The sequence below is a fragment of the Ictidomys tridecemlineatus genome, chromosome 3 (genome assembly GCF_052094955.1).
Source record: "Ictidomys tridecemlineatus isolate mIctTri1 chromosome 3, mIctTri1.hap1, whole genome shotgun sequence".
Taxonomy (NCBI): Eukaryota; Metazoa; Chordata; class Mammalia; order Rodentia; family Sciuridae; genus Ictidomys; species Ictidomys tridecemlineatus.
In genome coordinates, this window is record NC_135479.1 from 94,249,858 (window position 1) to 94,274,025 (window position 24,168).

The window sequence follows — 24,168 nt, forward strand, 5'->3', positions numbered from 1 at the left end:
CGGGCAGAAGGGGGAGGCAGAGAGAGAGAGAAATGTCAGATTAGGGGGGAGGCTTTATTGAGATACCTCTCCCGGGGGAACTCGGTCAGACCCACAGAGGGGACAGGGGAAGGGTCTGAGGAGAAACCGCGTGGAAGCTTGACCGGAATGGACTTTTATGGGGCTTACAGCAGGAAGGGAAAGGCTTGGGACAGGAAAAGGTGTTTCTAGGGTCCCTTGCCCCCTTGGAGTTGGTCAGGGGAGTTGGCTGAACTCCAGGATTGGACAAGGGGTCCTGCTGATTGACAGGCATTAGTCAGGAGATCTGGCTGATTGACAGGCGTTTCCGCCGGCATCTGATTGATGTTCTTTTCCGGTGGGGGGGGGCTTTTGTTCTAAGTTGCCACTAAGTCGCTGCCACTGACCTAACAAGAAAGACATGGGTCCTGGGGTCCTGCCTAAGCAACGGGTAAATGGTGATGCTGGTTACCTAGCTAGAGAGATAAGCGGAGGTTGGAGGTGAATGAATGAATCACAAGTTGACTTTTGGATATCCTAAAGTCTGAAAATGGTAAACAGGCCATGGAAATGCTAAATCTATGTTGGATATTCAAGGTGAGAACTCAAGGGAGAAACCGAAAGCCTGGAGATGGGAATTTTTTTTTTTTTGGGGAGGGGGTCCTTAGATTTACAAAGTTTTAAAAATCATACTATTTAGCCAGGCACAGCAGGGCATACTTCTAGTCCCAGCAACTTGGGGGGGCTGAGGCAGAAGGATCACAAGTTCAAGGCCAGTCTCAACAATTTAGCAAGACCCTGTCTCAAAATGAAAAATAAAGAGTTGGAGACTAGTACCCCTGAGTTCAATCTCTAGTATTGAAAAGCAAGTAAAATAAAATTATAAGATATGTTGATTTCATCCAAAAAAGTTAATATAGATAATATAGATAGAGCATGTGCCAGGACATACAATTTTAGAGTCCAAAAAGGAAGAGTAGTGACAGTAAGTCACTACAAGTGACAGTAAGGAGGAAAACATGGGAGTGGGATATCAGAAATTGCGAGAAGACAAGTGTCGAAGTCTGGCTGGGCACAGATAACCGAGCTGCCAAAAAGCCTTGTAGGTTCAAACAGCAACTCTTTATTCCCAAACTCTCACTGGCACTCTATACACACTTCCCGGGAACACACTCCCGGGAACACACTCCCTCCACCGAGCTCCGCGTGCCAATTCCTCTTGGGAACTCCAAAGTAGTGGGTGCAGGATCTGCCCTAATCCTGGAGCCGCCCTATTCCCAGCAGGATCTGCCCTAATTCCGACTAAACTGTGGCTCTCAACAGACAAGGTTTTTTTTTAGTTCTTGGTGGACACAACATCTTTGTTGGTATGTGGTCCTGAGGATCGAACCCGGGCCACACGCATGCCAGGCGAGCGCACTACCACTTGAGCCACATCCCCAGCCCTCAACAGACAAGGTTTTTAAGAAGAGAAAGTGATAAATGCTGCTCAGAAGTCAAGAAGAGAGCATTATTTTTGGCAACGTGGGGGATCTTAAGTCAAAGACAAGGAGAGTGCCTGCCTGTGCCCTTTGGAAAGAAAATGGGCAAGAGAGAGAGAAGTAGCTGTTCCTGGCCTGGGTCTTGCCTTACTCCACCAACTCCCTGTCCCTGAGACAGAGGCGGGGCACCTCAGCACAGGGGTTTGATTTTCTCAGTTGCCCTGCAGTCCTGATGGTGGTGCTCAGGGCATGGAAACTACTTCAGTTGCTCTGAGAAAGCCACATTCTGTTCTTCAGGAAGATGCTCATATCATTTTTTTTTAAATTTTTTTAGGTTTGTTTTCAAAGACAGTGAAAAGTCTTGAGAATCTTTTGCTTTTTGTTACTTCTTCAGAAAATGCTTGAGGACACATAGTAATAGAAACATGAGAAGTAAATCTATCCTCTGGGTGAATTCTCAACATACAGTTTCTGAGATCTATGTAGATATCCTAGGGTGCCTGGCAGATGGGATTGGGAATTGGTGCTCCAGGGATTCAGAACCCCTCTTTCCTAGGCTGGCTGGGTAGAGTTTTTGTCCATGTTTTTGGAGAACCATCTTTGTATCCAAAGATACAAAGGAGAATCTGGAGGGAGATTTATACCTGTATGATTCCCCTGAACCTCCTCAACCATACAGTTTAAAGAAGTCCTCAAGACAGTTTTATCCAACTAATGCACCTGGGCTAAATTGTGGCCCCCCATGAAATTCATAAGTGAAAACTCCAAGTACCTTGGAATGTGACTCGATTTGGAGATGGGACTTGAGAGGTAATCAAGGTTACATGGGGTCATGTAGGTGGCCTTACTGAGGAAATGTGGGCATGCAGAAGAAAGACCACGTGAAGATACAGCAAGAAGGTAGCCATCAGCAAACCAAGGAGAGAGATCTCAGGAGAAACCAGACCTTCTGATATCTTGATCTTGGATTTCCAGCCTCCAGAACTGTGAAAATGAAATGCTGTTGAAGCTGCCCAGTCTGGTGGCATCTGCTATGGCAAACCCTCACACCCTAACACTGTAGGTACCTCATCAGGGCACAATGACATGCAGCTGCAGGTGCCCCTGCTTTTGCAGCAAAACCACCAATAGGCAGCTCCTGCTCACAGCTCCTGACAGGAAGCCAGACTCATACCCCATCTCTCCCTAGTGAGGCATGTTTCCTGCTAAAGAGTGTTAGATGAGCCAGGTGCAGGAACTGTAGCAAGTGGGGGAGAGGATATCTGCACAAAAGCATTGATTCCTGGCTTTGGGCAAATCTCATTTCATTCTACAAAAGAGACACTTTCTGCATGTGTAATTGCATTAAATTAATATCAGGCCAGTCTTGAAGGAGGAAATTAATCAAAAAAGGACAACATAGCAGATAGTTTGGGAGAGAAAAGGGGTGTTTATAATTACTGTATCTAGAACAGGTTAGTTGTGGAATATGTTAGTCTAGATTTTTTCCCCCCTTAGAGGAACCTTCTGAAATTTGTGCAACCCTAGCTCCTGCCCTGAGCTGCCTCCTTTTTATCCATGTTTTTGCCTCAGTGAATCTGATGAACCTGTTGTTTTCCAGAGTTCCCTATTGGGTGGGGAAAGGAAGGCTATTACTTAAAGATACTTGACTCAGCTGGAGAACACAGAAAACCAAGGCAAGTGGAATTTTAATCCAATTGCATCTGACTTATAAATCTTGGAATGAAGTGTTCCTGAGGGTGACAGAACTGGAAATTGCAAGAAATTTTGCTCTTTTCAGTTCTGTCCCTGTGCAAAGTATTTTTTGAGAAAAACTGGAAAGTAACTGTAATACCTGGTTCATCTAAATGTGTTTTTTAAAACGGGAGTGTGCAGGCTTGCAAGAAGGAGCTCCTGGTTGAGATGTCAGGAATAGGCCACATACAGGATAGAGGTTACTGGACAATGCTGGACTTAGAGCCAGGGGATTTCCTTTCCTTCCTTCTTCTGGGGGCTCAAACTAATCTTCGGTCAAATGCTTACAAAATGACGTCGAGCGTTTTTTTTTTTTTTTTTCCATTCAGCAAACACCTTTTTGCAGCACACCTTCAAGGCTCTGCTGTTTCCCACAAAGCCATTCAAAAATCTCCAGTATTCTAGAGCAATTTAGGTGTATGGAGCCCCAGCCCCATGTTGAGTCCTTGCACCCTATTTGTTTTTGCAGCCCCATTTTTTTTTTTCTAGGCAATGGGGATCCATCCCAGGGCTGGCAAGAGCTACCAATGAGCTGCATCCTTGGCCTTTGTTTGTTTGTTTTGAAACAATGTCTCGCTAAATTGTTGAGGCTGACCTTGAACTTCCATCCTCCTGCCTCAGTCTCCAGGGTTATCTGGGATTACAGGACTGCGCCACCATGCTCATCTACAGCCCTTTCTTAAAGCTCCTGAAACAGTACGAAATGGTGCAAGATAGCAGACCAAGTGTGAAACGTACTCAACGACAAAAACATCCGCCTGGCACGAAGCAGTACTGTGAAAAGGCGAAGGGAAGGACACAGCGATTCCCGCACTCGCCAAGTACTGAGTAGACCGGGGCTGCGGCTAGCTCTGGGTGGCGGGGGTCCCCGCCCAGGGCCCGAGGGAGCCGGGAGGACTGCCCTCGCGTTCCCTCTCCGGCGTGGCGAGGTTGCGGTCTCTTTAAGAAGCGGAGCCCGGGATGGGGCGGTGCCCACGTGACCTGGCGCGGCCGGGGCTCGCGGAAGTGGTTGCGCCCGGGCGCCGGCACGGGCAGGCCGGGCGGGCCTGCAGCCGGCGCCGGCATGGTGCACCTGTACAACCTGCACCCGTTCGGGTCGCAGCAGGTGGTGCCCTGCAAGCTGGAGCCCGAGCAGTTCTGCGGCGGGGGGCGCGACGCGCTGTTCGTGGCTGCGGGCTGCAAGGTGGAGGCGTTCACGGTGGTCGGCCAGGAGCTGTGCCAGCCGAGGTGCGCCTTCTCCACGCTGGGCAGGGTGCTGCGCATGGTCTACAGCGAGGCCGGTGAGTGGCGGCGGGCGGGGCCTCCCCCGCTGTGGGTGCGCGCGGGGCGGCTGCTGGGGGGGGGGCGCGGGAGGGACTAGGCACCTCCCCGCACGTGCCGGTGGTCTCAGCGGGTCTGGCCCCTGGTGCAGGGTGCGCGCGGGGCGGAGGGAGCGCGGAGCTGTGCAGTTGTCGTGGCAACCGTGCGGCGCGCCTGCGCCCCGAGCATCCTGAACCAGCGCCAGAAGAGCCCGTGACTGGATTCCACTCCTGCGGGACACTTAGAAATTATTCTTGTAGAAAATTTCAAACACATACAGCAGTAGGAGTGGAGAGAATAGTATCCTAAATCTCACGGTACTCCTGGCTTCAAAAATGATCCCAAATCATAGCCAGGCTTTTTTACGCCTGTACCTCCGTCGGCTTCTGACGGTTTTGAAAGCTCATGCTATGTACTTATCTGTCTGTCTGTCTGCCTGGCTAATCTTATCCAATCAAGCTCTCAACCTATCAATCTATCGATATCTAGAACTTGGTCTTAGACTAGCTTCCCATCTCCTCCCCGAAACAGCTGTAGGAGCATCCACTCCTTTTTTTTTTCCACCAGAAATGTGAAGCAATTCCAAGGGGGCACTGGGTGGGTGTGTCCCTATTTTAGAAAATTCCAACGTTTGAAAACAGATGCTTTTTCGGATTACATAAGCATTCATCTTAGGGTTTTTGTTTGTTTGTTTGTTTTACTGTCTAGTAAACGTTGATTCCTGCTTTTTTGAAGGGTGTAAACTGCAGTATTCTTTGTGGAAAAGCTCAGAGAGCATAAACCTGGAGGATTGGTGATCTCCCTCTAATCCCTACTCTGTGGCTGATTCAGTATGAGTTTATAGGAAACTTTGGGTCTTAGTTTCTTTTTTTAAAAGAAGTAAGTTGAATTACTAGGTCAGTAATTTGCAGACATTGGGATTTTTGAGAGTCAGCTACAAACCATGGGACTTCCATAGCATCTGGCTGTTCTTTTTGTCAAGTAAAGATGCCTATTTAAGAAAACCAAAGCCTTAATATTTACTGAAAGCATAATTTATAAAAGAAGAGAAAAGAACCTTTAACTTTATAAGCAGCTTACTATGTTGTCATTATTATTTTCATTTTATCTAATGACAACATCAACTGGGGTTCTCATAGCACTCCACAGACCTGTTTGAGAAACCACTCATTTGGTCTGGAAGTTTCCTTTCAGCAGGAAGATACTGATTTTGTTATTTCTAACTCATCTCTATGGTTATACTCTTTACAGTATTGGGCATTTCTCCCACTATACCCTCTTTTAGGAATAGTTTTTTTTTTACCTTCAAGAGTTGTATTGGGTGGCAAACTGAACAGTTTCTACGTGTGTGTGTGTGTGTGTGTGTGTGTGAGAGAGAGAGAGAGAGAGAGAGAGAGAGAGAAAGAGACAGACATGAGAGAGAGACACACAAAAGAGACAGACACACCGTATAAATGGACATTTATCCTGAAATTCAAAGAAACCTCTGGTTTCAACTAGTGTTGATTCCTGGAATCCTTGGATGTCCATTCTCTGTGCATCAAAATCACCTGAGAAGCTTAAAAAAATATCCCGGTGCCTGGACCACACCTTCAGAGATACAGTGTTGGTTTCTCTGGAGCGAGGCCACATTGCAGTGAGTCAGATGGTTAGCCAGGATCCAGAAACACTGACTCCAGCCACACTGGCTATAGGAGTTCACAAGTAGCCTGATAATTTTGTTTTTGAGGCCTTCAAAAACAGAAGGTTTTTTTGTAATCTCGTTGGCTGCCTCAGAGTTGAGGAGTCATGTGGATGGCATTGCATCTTGGGTCATGTAGCTCAAGGGTAACTTTCAGTCTGCAGCTTAAACTTCACTTCTGGGTATAGCTTCAATTAATTCATGCTTAACTAAACTGGGGCTGGCTCCTGGATGTGCTGATAGCCAGAAAGTTGTCTTCCACTCCGAAGTGTTTCTCTTTTGGCCCTTTCCTCCATTTAACAGTAAGCGGGTCCTGGAGATTTCTGTTCTTCGTTCTCAGTGTCCTCCTCTGTAGCAAATCTCCCCTTGTCAAAAATGGAAATAATTAATATATTTACATTTACTTTAAATGCTTAGTAGGTCTCTTATCCAAGCAGAGGACAAAGCCACATGGTTGTTATTGCCTGTCCTTTAGTACAATCCCTAGCCCATCCACCTACCCCACATCTTGCCTTTTGTCAACTTTTCTGTAGTATTAAAACATTCTGATGCTTCTGATGTCATTTTTTATCATAGGAGTGTGCCTTTTCTATAATCTGGTACTATTGTTATTAATCAGGTTTGTGATCTTGCTGCATAAAAGGAAAAGTTTACTTAATTTTTTAAATTGCTTTTATTTTTTAAATACATGACAGTGGAATGCATTACAATTCTTATACACATATAGAACACAAACTTTCATATCTTTGTATATAAAGTATGTTCACACCAATTCGTGTCCTCATACATGTACTTTGGATGATGATGTCCATCACATTTTACCATCATTGCTAACCTCCTGCTCCTTCTCTTCTCCTCCCACCCTTCTGTCCTATTAGAGTTTGTCTATTCCTTCCATGCTCCCTCTCCCTACCCCACTATGAGTCAGTCACCTTATATAAGTTTACTTATTTTTAAAAATTAGTAACTCTTGCTTTAAAGTAAAAAAGACAATGATTTTTTAAATTTACTTAATGAGTTCAGAGGCTATCATAGAGTAACATGAAGCACTGTTCACATTATGCTTAAAAATATTTAGTTGCCTTTTCTTATAAACGTTATCATCTCCACAGAGTCCTATAGACAGATCTCTCTTCCAACAGTTTGAGGCAGGGTGATTGAGAAATGAGCCCAAGACCTTTGAGCTACTGAACCCGTGTTTAAATTCCAGCTCCTTCACCTGTGGGCTGTGTTGCCTTAGGCATGTTATTTGGCTAGTCTGAGCTTCTGAATCTGCTCTATCTATAAAGTAGAGAAGAAGATGGATACCTTAAGGGGCGATTGTGAAGATTAACTTCTCAGCCCTGATCATGAGGCTTATTAGGGAGGTATGCTTGGCAAGAGCTAGTTCCTCATTTTCAGAACAAGTCCTTAAACCAAAAATATACAGCACAACATGGGCACTGCAGACTGTGAACTCTAGTTGACTTGTGACTCTGTCAACAAAACAGACATTTATTTATAGGTACATGAATAAAAAGCTTTTATTTTAAATAAACAGATATGCTTAGTTTTAAAATTTATTTACTAACTTGAATATCATACCCAAAGTATAGGTAACAAATGAAAACTAGATAAATTGGGTGTGATAAAAGTTAAAGACTTTGTGCACTGGAGACCTTAGCAATAAACAGGCAACCTGTGGAATTGAAAGTATTTGCAAATCACATATTTTGATAAAGGATTAAGATCCTGAATATATTAAAGAATTACAGTCCAACCGCAAAAAACCAACTTGATTTAAAAAATGAACAAAGATGGGGCTGTGGAAGAATGCTTGCCTAGCATGCATGAGGCCCTGGTTTTGATCCCCAGTACTGCAATCAATCAATCAATAAGAAAAGAAAAGTGGACAAAGAATTTGAATAGGTATTTCTCCAAGGAAGATATATTAATGGTCAAAAGCACATAGGTAATTAGGGAAATGCGAATTAAAACCGTGATGGGGTACCACCTCACACTTATTAGGATGGCTCTCATTTTAAGAAAACGGGGAGAAACTGGAACCTTTGTGCTTTGCTGTAGGAAAGTAGAACAGTGCAGCCACAGTGGAGAGCAGCAGGGAGGCTCTTAACCAAGAATTAATACCCCTCAGTTCCACTCCTACACACACACTCAGGAGAATCTAAAGCAGGGACTTGAATGGATATTTGTACACAAATATTCATAGCAGGATTATATACAAGAGCCAAAAGGTGGAAGCAAATCAGAGACCATTACTTGGGACTACGTAAACAAGACCCAAAGCTCAGAAGCCGAGAAGGAAATGATATATACCTGACTATAAAAATGAGCAGCTTATGTAAAGAGATGGACTTGCAGAGGAGAAACCATGCATAGCTGACACAGGGAAACAGCCAGCTCTGTAAGTGGTCAGGAAAATAAATCCCACCCACCATCCGAGTTCAGGCTTCCCCAGTCAGAGTGTCAGAGCTAGTGAAGCTGTGGGAAGCAGGCATGTTCTTGTGGGGCTGCTGGAGACCTGCATTTCTGTCACCTAATTAGGGTAGTGGCCTGGCAGTACCTTCTAAAGTCTAAAATGCCTGCCCTTTGGCTCAGCTTTCTCAATTCTGGAAACCAAACAAATCCTCCAGCAAATGTATAGGCATAGGCCTGTTTATTATTGAGTGGCAAAGAAGTACTGGAAATACTAGCATGTATAGCAGTAGGGGAATTGTTGACTAGATGATGGTTTATGTAGATATAGCATGTTTTGCAGTTAATGGAAATGATGCTAGATATCCATGTGTGGACTTGGAGGGGAAGATTTATTGATTATTTTTGAAACTTGAGGAATGTTAAACATATTTAAAGAAGAAGACAAAATACTTCCCTAGGATCCATGTTGATACAAGGGAAACTTGGACGGGCGCAGCAGGCTGCATGTTAAGGGGGCCCTTGGGATGACCCCCCAGTGGGAGAGAGCTACGCCCTTCACTTTACACCACTTCACCATTTTGACTTCTCGCAACAAATATGTGCCTCTTTTATGAGTTAAAAAAATCTTATTCGTCAGCAGATAAGAGGAAATGAGCTTGGCTTTCTATTCTATTTAGCATTCAGCATCTTTCTGTTCCTCTGAGTTGTGCCTTGCAGAAGGGGAGGGAATGATGTGTAAATTCCGTTAAATGCAGGTCCTTAACTTACACCTGATTTTAACAAGGCCCCCTAATTCTCTAGAACTTCATCCTTTCTGCAGCAGAGCCTTGTTGGAGCTGTAGCGTCAGAGCTGTGCTGAGCACTTAGAGCTAATGTAGGGAATGGCAGGTAGAGTTTCTCTGTGTTACAGGGTAATGGGTAGGTTACCTAAGGACACTGAAGTGGAGAGTGGTTGTATTTTGGCGCCTTAGTGCCTAATGCAACTTAGAAATACACCTAGGATTCTGTTACTCAGGGTCTTTAGTTCCGCTATCTGTGTGTTCATTTCATAATAGTGAAGTAAGTGTAATTACAAATTCCAAGTGTGATCTCACTTCCTTTTCAGGAGACTACTTGGTAGCAATTGAAGAGAAAAACAAAGCCACATTTCTGCGTGCCTATGTGAACTGGAGAAGTAAAAAGACCGAGAACTCTCGCGTGTGCATTCGAATGGTTGGGCACAATGTGGAGGCACCCTTCAGAGAGACCTTCAGGGACCAGATGTCTATTGTTGAAATGCCCCTTTCTGAGGCCCCCTTGTGCATTTCCTGTTGCCCAGTGAAAGGAGACCTCCTTGTTGGGTGCACAAATAAGTTAGTGTTATTTAGTCTGAAGTATCAGATCATTGATGAGGAATTCTCAGTATTGGACTTTGAACGTTCTTTAATTGTACATATAGATTGCATCAGTCCTGTTGAAATTTCTTTTTGTGTTGGATATGTTGCTGTCATGTCAGACTTAGAAGTCTTAATCCTAAAACTGGAGTCGGACCCTAAAAATGGAGAGAGAGTTAATCACCATTCTCATAAGACCCACACTCCAGTGAAACACACAGAAGAAGGTAAGTAATGGATCTAACTTATATCCTTGCTTTAGGCAAGGAGAAAACGTTCACTTTTGACAGTCTCTAAAAAACTCTAGCCAAGTTATTTACAGATTGAGTTATTCTTGTTATGTCAAATTTGTCTCTATGACATGGCTGTCTGTGTCTTATTCTGCAGCATGTGTGTGTCAATATAAGTAATGGAACACCTGCTGCTTCATGAAGGTTTCTAGTCCTCATTCTTATCTTTACTAATTGAATGACATCGGGTAACACCATCTCTGGCTCAGTTTCCTCATGTATACAAGGGGATGATGATACCTATCCCGTCGTCCTTTATCAGTTGTGAGAAATAAATGTGCAAGTGCCCTGTAAATGTGGGACATGTGTGTGTAGAAATAAAATTGCTATGTCTACTGAATTGGTAGGAGGATATTGTGAAATCTAAATTTCTTTCAAACAGGTAGAGTAGTGCTTGAAGTTAAATTCTCTTGTTTTATTTTTTTAAGGCACTGGCAGTAAAACTTCACAGCTTGAGACAGATGATTTTGTGATCTGCCAAAAGCCCATGGAACTTCTTGGTGAGAAGAGTGAACAGTCTGGGCTCTTGGTTACCCTGGAGTCCACAGGATGGGCTGATGAAAGCACAAAATACTCCCACGTTCAGCACCTGCTCTACAGGTATCCGAGCTTGTTGATCACCAGTGTTTAGTGGGCATGGGCCTCCTTCAAGTACAGGGAACTTAGTTTTTTCCCTCTTTTTCAACCCGCAGACGTTTTACTCCTGATATCTCGTTCTACAGCCCGTCTGATGAAATCAAGTTGCACTCCCTTCACCTGCTCCCCATTTACCACACAGGTACAAGTGGCTGCAGTGCGTTGCAGAGGAGACAGGGTTGGGGTAGGAGGGGGACCAGCGCAGGTTCTGGATTGGGCTCTTCCACTGGGTCCCTGTGGCCCTGGACAAATCCTATGAGTGCTACGGAGTTTGCCGGCAGTGACGTCATGGAGAGGGTGGGACTTACCCTTTTGGAAAGGTCTCTGGGACCAGAACAGCAAATTGGAGCCTGTTAGAGCTGAGGTGTATCTGGGTTCCAGATGCCGGTTTCACAGTTCCTTCGGATGACCTTGTGAACAAGGTGGGAAAATATGGACTGGATGGAATTCTCTTCAAAGCAGTGGTTTTCAACCTGGATGCTTTTAAAATTGCAGATGCTGAGGCTCTTTGAGGTGGAGATTCTGATTTCATCAGCCAGTGTCGGGGCCCAGGCATCAGTATTTCTTAAATGTTTGATAGGAGTCTAATGGTTTCCAAGATTGAGAACCACCAGTCGGCTGTGTCCTTGGTCAGGGCCTGTTTAGGTTCTTTAGATATAGTTTAGAAAAAGGTATAAGAATTATTCTAGTTCATTGTCTCTGTAACTCCACTTACCTTTGTCGTTTAGTAAACATTTAATGAATATCAATTGTGTTGAGCCTTGTGCCAGGTACTGGGGAGCCAGCAAAGCCAGAATAGCTGGTGTGCTAGCTCCTGTGAGTTACCACCCAGTGGGGCAGACACTAACTAAAGAGTCACAAGATCATACTGAGATGAGTGCTCTGAGGGAGGAACCCCACTGTGAGAGCCTGTAACCAGGATCCACACCTGTCTTGGGGTCCAGCTTTCAACTAGCCAGGCTCCCCGAGTCAGAGGGTGAACTGGGTGCCTGGGGAGTGCAGGCTGGTGCAGGGCAGGGGGAGAGCTGCAGGCGAGGAAGTAGCAGAGGCTCTGTGGTGCGGGGAGAATCTCATGTTTGAGGAACTGAGAGAAGCAAGACCAGGGAGCTTGCAGCAAGGGAGATGGTGGGCACAAGGCTAGAGCCCAGTCAGGACCAGGAGCCACGTTAGAGAGTCAGTTCTTTAACTTAGTGAGCTTCCCAGAGCACTTGGAACAAAAACTCCCAATGTGTCCACAGGCACCGTGACCTAACTCTGAACCCGTCCTGTCTCACTCTCAGCCCGCTGATTGTTCTCTGTCTGTGGAGGAGATATGCCCAGTGAACTTCCTTCCTCAGATAGGCCAAGTGCATTTTTGTGTAAGCTCTTTAATTCCTGTTCCAGGTTTAGAAGGTACTTCCCTCAGATCTTGTAGGATCGCATTCAGGTCATTCAATGCGCAGCTTAAGTGTAACCTCACCACTGGGGACGTCCCTGACCCCTCAGTTTAAGTATCCTTGCCCTCAGACTGTGGAATTTTCTTGTTTGTCCTCCATGCCAAGCCCCATCACTAGAACACAGTCTCTGCAGGCAGTTCCTGTGTCTTGTGCTCTATTGTGTCCCTAGAACTCAGGACAGCAGCACTTTCGGTAGGTATCTGATGAATACTCACCGAATAGACAGATGGGTGGTATGTGTGAGCTGGGCCCTAGAGGAGAGGAGAATTTTTAGAAGATGTGAGGTTCTGATAAGATGTTACCTAAGGAAATGAGCACGTGCAGAATATAAAATTAGGTTTGTGGACATTAATGAGCAGTTCTGCTTGACTAGAGCTCAACATGTGTAGGAAAGACGAGGGAGGGAAAACTGGACAGTTGACTTTGTCCAGTTGTGGAGAGTATAGAATTGGGCTTTTTACACTAACGGGTGTCCTTGAAGGGTGTCAGTAAGAAGAGTATTTAGCAGGGGCAGGGGGTACTTTGGTTATGAATGATTTCCAGCAGTTAGTGAGAAGACAGCACAGTGAGCCCCTGTGTGCCCATGACAGTTTCCATAGTGATGCCCGTGCCCGTCGCCTGCTCAGATCAGGCTATTTGATGTAAACCCTAGTGTTGATAGCATTTCATCCTTAAAATTTCAGCATATGTCTCTTAAAGGAAAGGATTCTTTTACTTAAACTCACGAGTACCATTTCACATTTAAAATTCATCAGATAGCTATGATTCTTTTGTTTGAATCAGGCACATAAATAAGTAAGGTCCATATTTTGCAATTGATGGCAGTCTTTTAAGTCTCTTAATACGTAGGTTCTTCCTTTTTATCCTTTTTTCTTTGTAATTCATTTAGCAAGGAATTGAACTGTTCCTGTAAAATTTCCCACATCCTGAATTTGCCAGTTGACTCCTCACAGTGTTATTTAACACGCTGCTGTGTCCACAGTATTTCCATGTGAGTTGGTAGATAAATCTGCACCATCCTATGTGCCTCAGCCACATTGCTATTGAACACTTGAAATATGACTAGTGTAAGTTGAGATAGACTGTAGGAGTAAAATACACCCTAGATTTTGAAGAATTTGTACAAAAATATATAAAATATCTCCTTAATGTTTTTGTCTATTGCTTGTTCAAATGATAATATTTTGAATGAGTTGGATTAACACAATGTTACTAAAAATTCACCTGTTTTTACATTTTTACTTTTTTTTTTGGTGTATGTGTGAATTGAACCCAAGAGTGCTTTACCACTGAGCCACATCCCCAGCCCCTTTTATTTTTTTTATTTTGAGACAGGATCTTGCTAAGTTACTGAGGGTCTCACCAGGTTGCTGAGGCTAGTCTTTAGCTTGTGATCCTCCTGCCTCATTCTCCCAAATTGTTGGGATTATGGACATGTGCCAACACACCTGGCTCTTTTTACTTTTTAAAACTATGATTGCTAGAAAACTTTAAGTTACAGAGGTGGCTCACATTATATTTCTTTTTTTTTTAAAAGAGAATTTTTTAATATTTATTTTTCAGTTTTTGGTGGACACAACATCTTATTTTATTTTTATGTGGTGCTGAGGATCAAACCCAGTGCCCCACGCATGCCAGGCAAGCACATTACCGCTTGAGCCACATCCCCAGCCCACATTATATTTCTATTAACCATATGGTATAGACTCAGGCTTGATCAGAATAATAATATTATTATCATTATTATATTTTTGTAACCCAAGTATATCTCTTGGAAAGCTTGTGGTCATCGGGTGGATTTTTGTATGATGTTAGCAGTCATTGATGATTAATTTGGTTCTGTTCATTTATTAGGGGTCCCAAAATGGTGATATTCTAATTCTGCCACTTCTTTTTCATTTCTTACTGGTATTTTTCCCATAAAGAACAACTTCCCCTTAGCAACTCTTTGGTTACCCCTTGAAACAGTTTGCATAGAAAAGTCAAGGTATGGATTCGCTCCCCTTTTCTGACTGGCTTCATGGTATTCTTTCGTTTTTGAATGCAGGTTCGCTTACTTCTGATGGAAAAAATTTGTCTCAGGAAAAAGAGTTGCTGAGTCTCTTTTGCTTTTTCTCCCTACCTCATGTGGGCTATCTCTACATGGTTGTCAAGTCTGTTGAATTAATGTCAATCTACCAATACCCTGAGAAGTCTCAGCAGGCCGTGCTCACGCCACAGTTTTTACACGTCATCACAAGGTACTATTGCAGTTTACTTGCTGGCCTTTGAGTCACTTATTTTTCTGTAAGTGCCGAGGTGCTGTCTAAATCTTAAATGAGAATCATGTGAAGCAGAATAGAGCATTGGAAGTTCATACATTATATCCGTCTTTGCAAATCTGTCTTGATGGCCTGTGGTGGCCTTTCCAGTGTTAAAGAGTTGGACTCTGACTTGTCTTTGTTTTGTTTCCTTAGACTAGATGGGTATCTTTGTGAAACCTGTGGGAACCAGTCTAAGGTTTCTCATAAAGGAGATTTTAATGGGGAATTCCGGTAGGAGTGAATGGGCCAGTCAAGACATCTCTTCAGGTTCCTTGCAGATTTCCTTTTCTCACTTCTGTCATATTCTTTCAGTGTGAATCAAGTTATTTCAAGTGGTTTAGAACTGTGAAGGGACAGAAAGATGATCTGATTCCACCCCCTGATTGGTATAGATGGGAAGTGTTCACAGTGAGCTCAGATGAGTGTTCGCCAAAGTCAGGCACTGGTCAGTAGTAGTCGTCTTGTCTGTTGTCTTGCCCCAGTATGCTGGCATGTAAACTGGTTCTGGAGCAGGAGTTTGATCTCATTTCCTTTTATCTCAATAGCAAGTGATGCTTTTGGTTCTATTTCCTGTTTTTGGAGTTCATATTATATTGAGGGCACTGCTTTGGACCCTCTGGCCAAGCAACCATGAATAAGATACACCATCTACTAAAACAGTATAAGAGGGGAGCAGAGACACATAAAGGGGGCACATACACTAGGGGATTTTTGGAAAATATCTTAAAGCTTTGTGAAACTGTAGTTTGTACTGGGAGTACTAGGGAAAGTACTTTTGACTAGGTTCCATGGGGCTGGTTCAGATAGGTGGTTGTGTTTGAAGCTAGGCCTCAAGTTAGTTAGAATTTGATGAGTGGAAATTAGAAAAGATGGGTATTATAGGTAGAAGGAAGACTATAAACAAAGGCTATGGTTAGTTTTTTGGAAACACTGGTACTTAATTGCATAGGATGGTGATTTTTTTTTTTTTTTTTTTTACTGGGCAGTAAACCAGAATCTCCAGCAGGTGCTACAGTGAATCCAAACTGCATAGAAGCCACTTGGGGACTCTGATCCTCTCCTGGGGGGCTGCCTGCCTCTCCTCCTGAATTCTAGAACTAGGAGAAACACCATCCCTGGGAGTATGTTTCTAAAGTGAACATCATAGAGGGAGCTAGTTGCCCCAACTGTCAGGGTGCAGTGATGTTCTTAACTAGGAAGAAGCTGAAGAGGACATAGGTGGTGGGAGTAATGCATGAGAGTGCACTCGAGGCTTTCAAATCAAACTGAGGAATTCTTCAACATTTTAAATGGAGAAAGTGATATGACCAAAGTATAGCATTAGGAAAATTAATGGTGGCCTTTATGGAGGTTGGATTGACGTTGATAAATAAGCTGTCAGGATTCTCAGGAAAGGATGCTAAGGGACTGGGGCTGACGAGGCAGCCGCTGTGAGAGGAGGAGGAGTGGATGGGAGAGGATACACATACACAGGAGAGTTGCTTGGGGTCTTGGAATGATGGGGATAGGGGAGGCATGAAAACCCCATCAGGGCTTCAAGCAGCTGAGATGTGGGGACAAAAGAGATGCCTGGTTTAGAGATTTGGGTTTGAGATGCTATTGGAATATTAAGAAGAAATGCTAAGTAGGCTTTTGGACACATAGAGAACTATAAGTAAGGGTAAAGAGGACAGCAGAGAAGTTTATTACCATCAAAAACGAGATGCCTCTCAAAGCAGGGCGTAAGATCCCAAGGGTGTGTAGACAGGGAGAAGTCATCCCAGAACCAAACTCTGGTAAAGGTTCCAAGAGCAAGAGGAGGAGGAGCTTGAAGGCTGCAGAGGAACCTAGGAAACTGCAGCATCTCAGAAGCCAAGGATGGTAGAGAGAGAGAGAGAGAGAAGGAATAGAGATGTTACATTCTGCCCTCAAATGCAAAGACCGCCCATCGTTGCAGTGACGTGAGTGGATCCCCAAATTCATGCCTCTCTTCTATGTCTAAATCGGGAACTAATTTGGAATGCTGAGTCCAGAAACAGTATTAAGAGGGTTTGAAGGAACTTTGAATTTCTGGGTTTTGACTACCTCCAGGTTGGAAATCATTGGGGCTTTTCTTAGTATCAGCACCAAAAGATACTCTGATAGCATTAATTTGACAGTGGAGCCATTAGACATTGGAATAGTAGTTGTTTTGAGTAAAGTCAGATTCTTACTAAGGATCTCGTGAACTCCTATTTTTTTTAAGTCATTTAAAAAAGTGAACTCAATTTTATATTTTCTTAATTTTATCTAGTAGATACATATTTTAGAAATACCTTGTGCCATAAATTTTTGTCTTGAAAAGTTTCTGGAAGATAGGTGTGCTTTCGTGTATCTCTAAAAACCGTTTCCTTTCGGTTTTTTTAAGGATCAAGGAACAATATAAAATCATGTAAAACACCAGTCTTACAGAAATATGTGCGCTGGAAAGCCCTTCTCAGGCTCACGCACCAGAATCAGCGCTGCCAACAGTCAGTATGCACTGGTCCAGCTTTTCTTTTGCGCTGCTTTGAGTTACTTGGTAGAAGTGGATCACACTCCACCACTGGTCAGCAGCTTACAGTTCTACTTGGCAGCTTACCTTGAACATCTTTCCAGCTTTCACTGCCCATTTCAGTTAATTTTATTCTTCTGTTAAACTTCTGCTCCTGTTGTTGGTATTCAGCAACGGCCAACAAGCCGGATCACCAAGCCGGGTTATGGTAGGCAGAAGTGAGTCACAGGCCCCTGCGTCTTCACCTCCCAACCCCAAGGCCATTGCTGTTTGTGGTTGTAGCTGTGCTCACTGCCATTCTGACTACGGGAGCTTGCTTTGTTCCCCATTCTCTATCTGCTTCTCGAGGTTGCTAACTGCTCCAGATTTGTAAGTGCTGGTGCTGCTGTCCCGGTCACTGGGATGACTCCAGAAGTCATTTCCACTGTGGAAATGGACAGTGGCAGTGGGCTGAAACAGAAGTGGAAGTGCTAGCAGCTGGAGAGCATCCTGGCTGAAGCTGTTACTGCTGTTGTGCAAAGTCTCCCAGCTGTGACAGGGCGGGGTACCTTCTCTGATGATGAAGCTCTTCTGCTCTAGAGGTCCTGTTAGGTGTGCTCTGGTCCTTCACTTGATTATGCCAAGGTGTTCATGGTGACTTCTGCTTTATAGTATGTTTTTAAAAATCTTGTGTTCCCTCTACAAGATGTATTTGGTAGCAGTTTCTCAGTAAGTGGTTAGCTGCTTTAATGTCAGTATTGGTGTTGATGACATCTGGCTCTATTGGAACCTGGGATATAATTGGCTCAGGCCTGTGCCAGAATGAACCTTGCTCTAGGCTTTAAAGCACTTCTGAGATGGCTTCAGTCTCATTTTCGGTTTTACTATTGATTTGTGTGTCAGTCTAAGCTGGGTGCCCAGCTCGATCCAGGTGGAATTTCATCCTGAGATGGGTGGGGGAGCACAACAGTCAGGAACAGGTTCTAATCTTCGCCTTGATAGTCACCCATCTATACCTTGAGCAGAGCCGGGGACATCATGTTGTCTGGAATGAGGACATTGACCTGGATCCATGGTTGTTCCCCAGGGTGTACGTCACTCACACAGGGAGCTTTATAGAAATATGCATGTCTAGGTTTGGCCCCTGGAGATTCTGCTTCAGTAGGGCTGAGTGGGGCCCAGGAGTGCCGAGACACTCTGCTTCTCCAGAAGCTTCTCCCTTGTCAGGATTACCAGTGCTCATGTCTTTTCCTATTCCTGCCATTGCTCTCTGCCTGCGCAGCCCTCCCCATGGTGGTGGGCATGCTGGCCCTTGGCCTCCACATTGCTCAGTGCCCATCTCCTCTTCCTCAGCAACAACCTGCAGTGCTTCACGGTACGGTGCAGCGCAGCGGCCGCTCGAGAGGAGGACCCGTACATGGACACCACCCTGAAGGTGAGCACGGGCTCGTGGTCACAGGGAAGACTCAAGATCACAGGGGAACATGAGATGCTTGCAGATGTGCTCCTGGGCCTGAGCCTGGCGAGGACCTTGAGGCTGCCTTATTTATTGGGTCAGAACTTCGGGGTGTTACACAGTAAGCACTTTGCAATTTGTGGTTCAGCTGACAGTCTTTAAGATTGCTTATGAGCATTTCCTTCATAGTTGTTTAGTACATAGTTTTTTTTTAAAGAGAGAAGAGAGAGAATTTTTTAAATATTTATTTTTCAGTTTTCGGTGGACATAACATCTTTATTTCATTTTTATATGGTGCTGAGGATCCAACCCAGTGCCCCGTGCATGCCAAGCGAGCGCCTTACCGTTTGAGCCACATCCCCAGCCCATAGTACATAGTTTTTAAAGTTTGGGGAAGAACATGTGTAATGTAACCTCAGAGACAGGATATCATGCCTCTGTATACTGTAATTTTGTATTCTAAACAAATATCGGTTGCAGTTGTACAGAGCTATTAATAGAACAGTCCAGATAGCAATATACTCAGAGCACAACATTGAAGAAGATGCATTAAAATGATTTATTTATACTATTATCAGATATGCCTAAAATTCTTTATTTATTTTCCAAGCACTCGGGAATCTTCTATACTTAGTCTAGAAGTTAATGGATATATTAGATCAATAATCTCATTTTTGGTAAGAAGTTGTATGCTTAGTCTTAGAAAAGCACTTACCCACAAAGTAAGTGTAGGCAAATTCAGCCTGATCTTCTGACCCTGAATTTATTTTCTCAAAAATACACTCACTGATTATTTGCATAATTTTCATTTATGTTATTTTACCTCTGAAGTATAAGCTATTTAAATAGATATTTGTTATGAAAACACATGCTGTGCTGCAAGAAACCCCCAAATTGTGATGACCCATTTTTCAGAAGGTAGATCATGTCTGCCTGGTACCTGAAGCTCACAGCCAGGCTGTGTTAACCAGCGGATGCCCAGGGTGTCTAAGGTGCTCGGGCTGCCGTTTTTGTGGCCCAGCTTGTGATAAGTGATTGTATTTTGTGGAGGGTGGGCTCTGGGTTCTCAGTGACTTCTGTCGCCATGGCCTGCCTGTTGTTTCCTGGTGCTTTCCAGGTTTTCTGAGTGCCTTCAGCTGCCTGGGAAATGGAACCACAGATTCTACATGTTTCTTGAGCATGAGATGCATGCGTGGGCTTTTCAAATAGGTCATTATTTATAAGATAAGGGGTATTTCCCCAGTGAAAAAGGAAAGAAAACATAGATGAAAAATCTTCTGTTCTTGGCTCTTTATCCTTCTCTTCTCCCCCACCTGTCTTGTCAACCCTCAGAGAGACCTGGACTCCCACGGGGTGGTGGTGACAACTTGGGCTTCTTGATAGATTGAAGTTGGATCAAACTACTTTAGAAAACAGTCACAATGCCATGTCTTCCTAGGGTATGAAACCAGAGGGAAGGAACAGGAAGAGACAAGGGGAGGGTGGCAGCTGGTGGGGCGCTGCCTGGAGGCCAGTGAGGTGGGAGAGGGGAGGTCAGTGGTTATCCCAACACATGGCACCCCTTTCCTGCTGCTCCACCAACTCTCAAATCCTCTATGCCACCTGAATGAGCACACAGCTCAGCCCACTTGAAACTGGTATCTGAAAAAGAATTCATAGCTTCAGGGTCTGGTCTGAAGTGCCTTGTGGTTGCGTGTATGTGGTTGTGTGTGGTTGTGTGGTTGTGTATGTGTGTGTTACTGGAAAGTGAACCCAAGACCTCACTCATGGAAGCATTCTCAGCCCTTTTTGTATTTTATTTTGAGATAGGGTCTCCCTGTGTTGCTCAGGCTGGCTTTGAACTTGAGTTCAAAGTGGCCAGAGTGGTGGCCACTGTGTCTGGCTGTGTGTGGTTACCTCCCTTTCCTCTGAGGTTCTGGCTTTTCCTAACTAGCCAAGGCCCACTTAACTACTTTTATGAATAAAAAAAATTCATCTAGATGTTTTCCCAGCCACTTTGCACAAAGGGATGACAAAGAGGCTAAACAGCGTTATTGAAGCAGAAGGGGCAGGGATCTCTCCAGAAATCTCTTCTCCAGAAATCTCTTCCATTATCTTTGTTATCCATTCTGCTTGACTCAGTCCCTGCCTTTTCCAGGTATGAGCAGTCAGGCTCATCCAAACATATAAGCATTTTTTTGGATGGGGGATGGGACCCAGGGCCAGGACTTTACCACTGAGTTGCATCCCCAGCTCTTTTTCTTTTGAGACAGGGTCTTGCTCCGTTGCCCAGACTGGCCTTGAACTTGCACGAGCATTTCTTGCACACATCCACCAGCAGAAAAACAAAAAAACAAACCAACCATTTTATACACTTTACATGCTGCAGAAGATCCTTCTACAGTGTCTGACCTTATCCATTTCGCACACCCGGAGCCACCGATAGTGGGCAGGTTGTCAGCCAGGGCTGCTCTCCTCAGGGGCTCCTGCAGCTCTGTCTGCATTTAGTCAGCAGCCAGTACTGGGTTCGCTGATTCGTTGATTGACTAGTTCTATTAAATAGATGGTTGGTTACATAGATTCAGATAACCTCTTCACTCTCTTAGGAATAGGAATTCGGATTTTTGGGAGATTGTGGGGAGTGGAACATATTTTACCAGACAAGCAGACTGATGTTTGAAGGTCAATGTTCATGCGCTTTGTTCCTGGTTACATTTGTGATTTTTTTCCTTCTCTAGGCTTGCCCACCTGTCAGTTTGGATGTCTGTGCTTTAAGAATACAGCTTTTCATAGGCTTGAAAGCCATCTGTCACTTTAAAAACCACATCATACTCTTGACCAAAGCAGAGCCTGAGGCTGTTCCTGAGAGAAAAGAGTCACCCAAGAGGCTTCTGTAAGCATCCCCCAACCCAGATACTCCTTCCTGTGTCTGGGATACCTGGATTATTTTGTGTTTGTCTTACTTTATCTTTTTTTTTTTTTTTAAATCAAAACTTGGAATGATCAGCTGGCTTTTCTATAATGTTCTTTTTCTGGATGAAATTAAGGAGGTTCTAAAGATCTCTGTGATATATTTGGCGGATACAACATCTTTGTTTGTATGTGGTGCTGAGTATCGAACCCGGGCCGCACACATGCCAGGCGAGTGCACTATCGCTTGAGCCACATCCCCAGCCCTTTTGCTGTTTTTTTTTTTAACCTTTCAGCAATTGCATTTTTAATTACTGAATGTTTTCTAGTATTGGCAATAGAAATTAAGAACATGTTTCTCACCTGAAAACATATCCATGATCTTTAGATAATTGTATATCTACCTTAAAATAAAATTGTATTTTTAGCTGGACATGGTAGTGCATACCTGTGATCCCAGCCACTTGAGAGGCTGAGACTGGAGGACGGCAAGTTCAAGGCCAGCCTCAGTAATTTAGCAAGACTCTGTCAAAATTGAAAAAATTGCATTTTCATAACATTAATCTCTAGTTAACTCTTAGGTTTTCTGCTTTCACATTGTTCAGAGTAGAACACTTAGTTCCACACTGCTAATGCTTCTATTTGATGTTTTCAACATTGTAAATTTAGCAGTAAGGAATATAATCTAACATGAACATTCCTCTAAGAAAATTTTAATCGGGAAAGAAATCCATGGGGGTGAGAGAGCATCTAGTGTATTTCCAGTCCAACACAGGTGTATACTTTTAACATGCATTTTTATTTTTTTAATTGTTTGTGCCTATACTTTGTTCCACTAGCAGGATATGGTCACATTCTAAGCATGCATGCAATGGACTGAGACTGACAGATCCTAAAAGCTTTAGGGTGAGAAGAGAACCGATTTGTAATGCTACACATTTGACATTTTTAAAGTAAAGTATTTTAAAATGATTTTAAAATTTTTAATTTATTTGAAAATCTATTTGATCAAAAATTCTCAAATAGGGCTGAGGTGGTGGCTCAGTGATAGAGTGCTTGCTTAGCATATGAAAGGCACTGGGTTTGATCCTCAGTACCACATAAAAGCATAAATAAATTAAATTTAGGGGGTTGGGGTTGTGGCTCAGCAGTAGAGTGCTCGCCTAGCATGGGCGGGACCTGGGTTCGACTCTCAGCACCACATAAAAATAAAGGCATTGTGTCAAAAAAATAATAAATAAATAAATAAATGAATTTTTAAAATTCTCAAATATTTTATATTGAAGAAAATGCCTCACGGTGAAGTCAAGAGTTAATAATATTGTGCTTTAAATCTTAAAATCATGAGTCTTCTACATTTTCCCAGCAATATAAATGTTTTGCATTTACATGGTTTCTTTAGATTTATGGCCTATGGCTTGTGACTTGACTCCTGACAGCCACTTGTAGGAAAGAGCCAGGCACAGGAACTTTCAGAGCCTGCAGGAGTCTTGCTGGTTGTTTTGAGCTTATTGCTCATTTTAGCATACTTGAAGAGTGAATTGGAAGCAACTGGGTTATCAATACATGATAGTTACAGACTACTGAATGCTGTAGGCCTATGTAGTATTGTGAAGTAGTGTTCAGTGAAGATCGACTGTACAGCTAAGCACTGAAGAAAATACTGAAAGTTATGTCATGGTTATCATATGGTACCTGATACTCACCATTTAAAAATAACATGTTTTATCTTATAGTCCTTGTCCTTTGTTTTGCTTTTAGTTCTAGGAAAGATACCAGTGCTAAGAACAGAATACCTCCTGCAGTCGAGGCTGGGTGGAATTTGTACATTGTGAATACCGTCTCTCCAATGCAACTCTACAAAGAAATGGTAACTTTTTCAGACTTTTTATTCTTATTTGTAGAAATGTAGAATGAAATCGATGATCACACATTGATTCTAAAGACCATGCATTCAGGATGCCACAGACACCAGCGTCCAGGCTCTGACAGGGGAGTGTGTATCTTTCTTGGCTTTGTTGTTTTCAGTTTTGACATGTGAGAAGCAACTAGAAATTCTCTTCATTAAAATCAAAAGTCCTTTATTCATCCCACTCTCCAAAGAGGATCATGTGCCAATCTAAACATCCATAGACTTTGGCTTTGACTTTGAACCCTAGTAAAAAGAACCATGAATGGAGTTGAAAAGAACCTAAGACCATTTATCCCTATTTCACTCTTTTTTCTTTGGAATGTCATCATAGTATCCTGGGCACTCAGCCCCTGCACTGCAGCTCCATTGACCTTGAAGGGGCCAGGAGCAAGCATCCTCATTCCTGTTCTAAGAGTAACAGCTTTTGCTCATCCCTAGTGTTTTTTTTTTTTTTTTTTTTTTTTTTTTTTTGTGTGTGTGTGTGTGTGTGTGTGGTACCAGGAACAACCCAGGGCCTCAGTCAGGCGAGGCAGGTGCTCTACCACTGAGCTACATCTCCAGCCCACCCCATTCCTCATTTTTTTTGACTTTTATTTTGAGACAGGGTCTCCCTGTTTTACCCAGACTGGCCTCAAATGTGTTATCCTCTGGCCTCAGCTTCTTGGGTAACTGGGATTATAGGTGGGTGAGATCATGTCCAGCTTCCTGCCATTTATAACTCTTTATTTTGAAATAATTTTCAAACTTAGAGAAAGTTTCAAGAATAAGAGTA

The 24,168-nt window shown here is 43.5% G+C and overlaps 1 protein-coding gene across 4 annotated transcripts in view; it reads left to right on the forward strand.

The window, feature by feature from the left end:
- The first annotated feature begins 4,185 nt into the window (after positions 1-4,185).
- Positions 4,186-24,168, forward strand: part of Hps3 (HPS3 biogenesis of lysosomal organelles complex 2 subunit 1) — a 34,625-nt gene continuing 14,642 nt past the window's right edge. For 3 of the 4 annotated variants that reach the window (XR_013436567.1, XR_013436569.1, XR_013436568.1), the window contains exons 1-8: positions 4,186-4,492; positions 9,716-10,210; positions 10,702-10,873; positions 10,966-11,051; positions 14,393-14,585; positions 18,493-18,574; positions 21,313-21,467; positions 23,246-23,354. Coding sequence is in view for 1 of the 4 variants with exons in the window: in XM_078043490.1 (XP_077899616.1) it covers positions 4,276-4,492; positions 9,716-10,210; positions 10,702-10,873; positions 10,966-11,051; positions 14,393-14,585; positions 18,493-18,574; positions 21,313-21,467; positions 23,246-23,354 (1,509 nt within the window). In the remaining 3 variants the exon portion in view is untranslated. The remainder of the gene's footprint in view (positions 4,493-9,715; positions 10,211-10,701; positions 10,874-10,965; positions 11,052-14,392; positions 14,586-18,492; positions 18,575-21,312; positions 21,468-23,245; positions 23,355-24,168) is intronic. The other variant, XM_078043490.1, reaches the window with a different exon arrangement.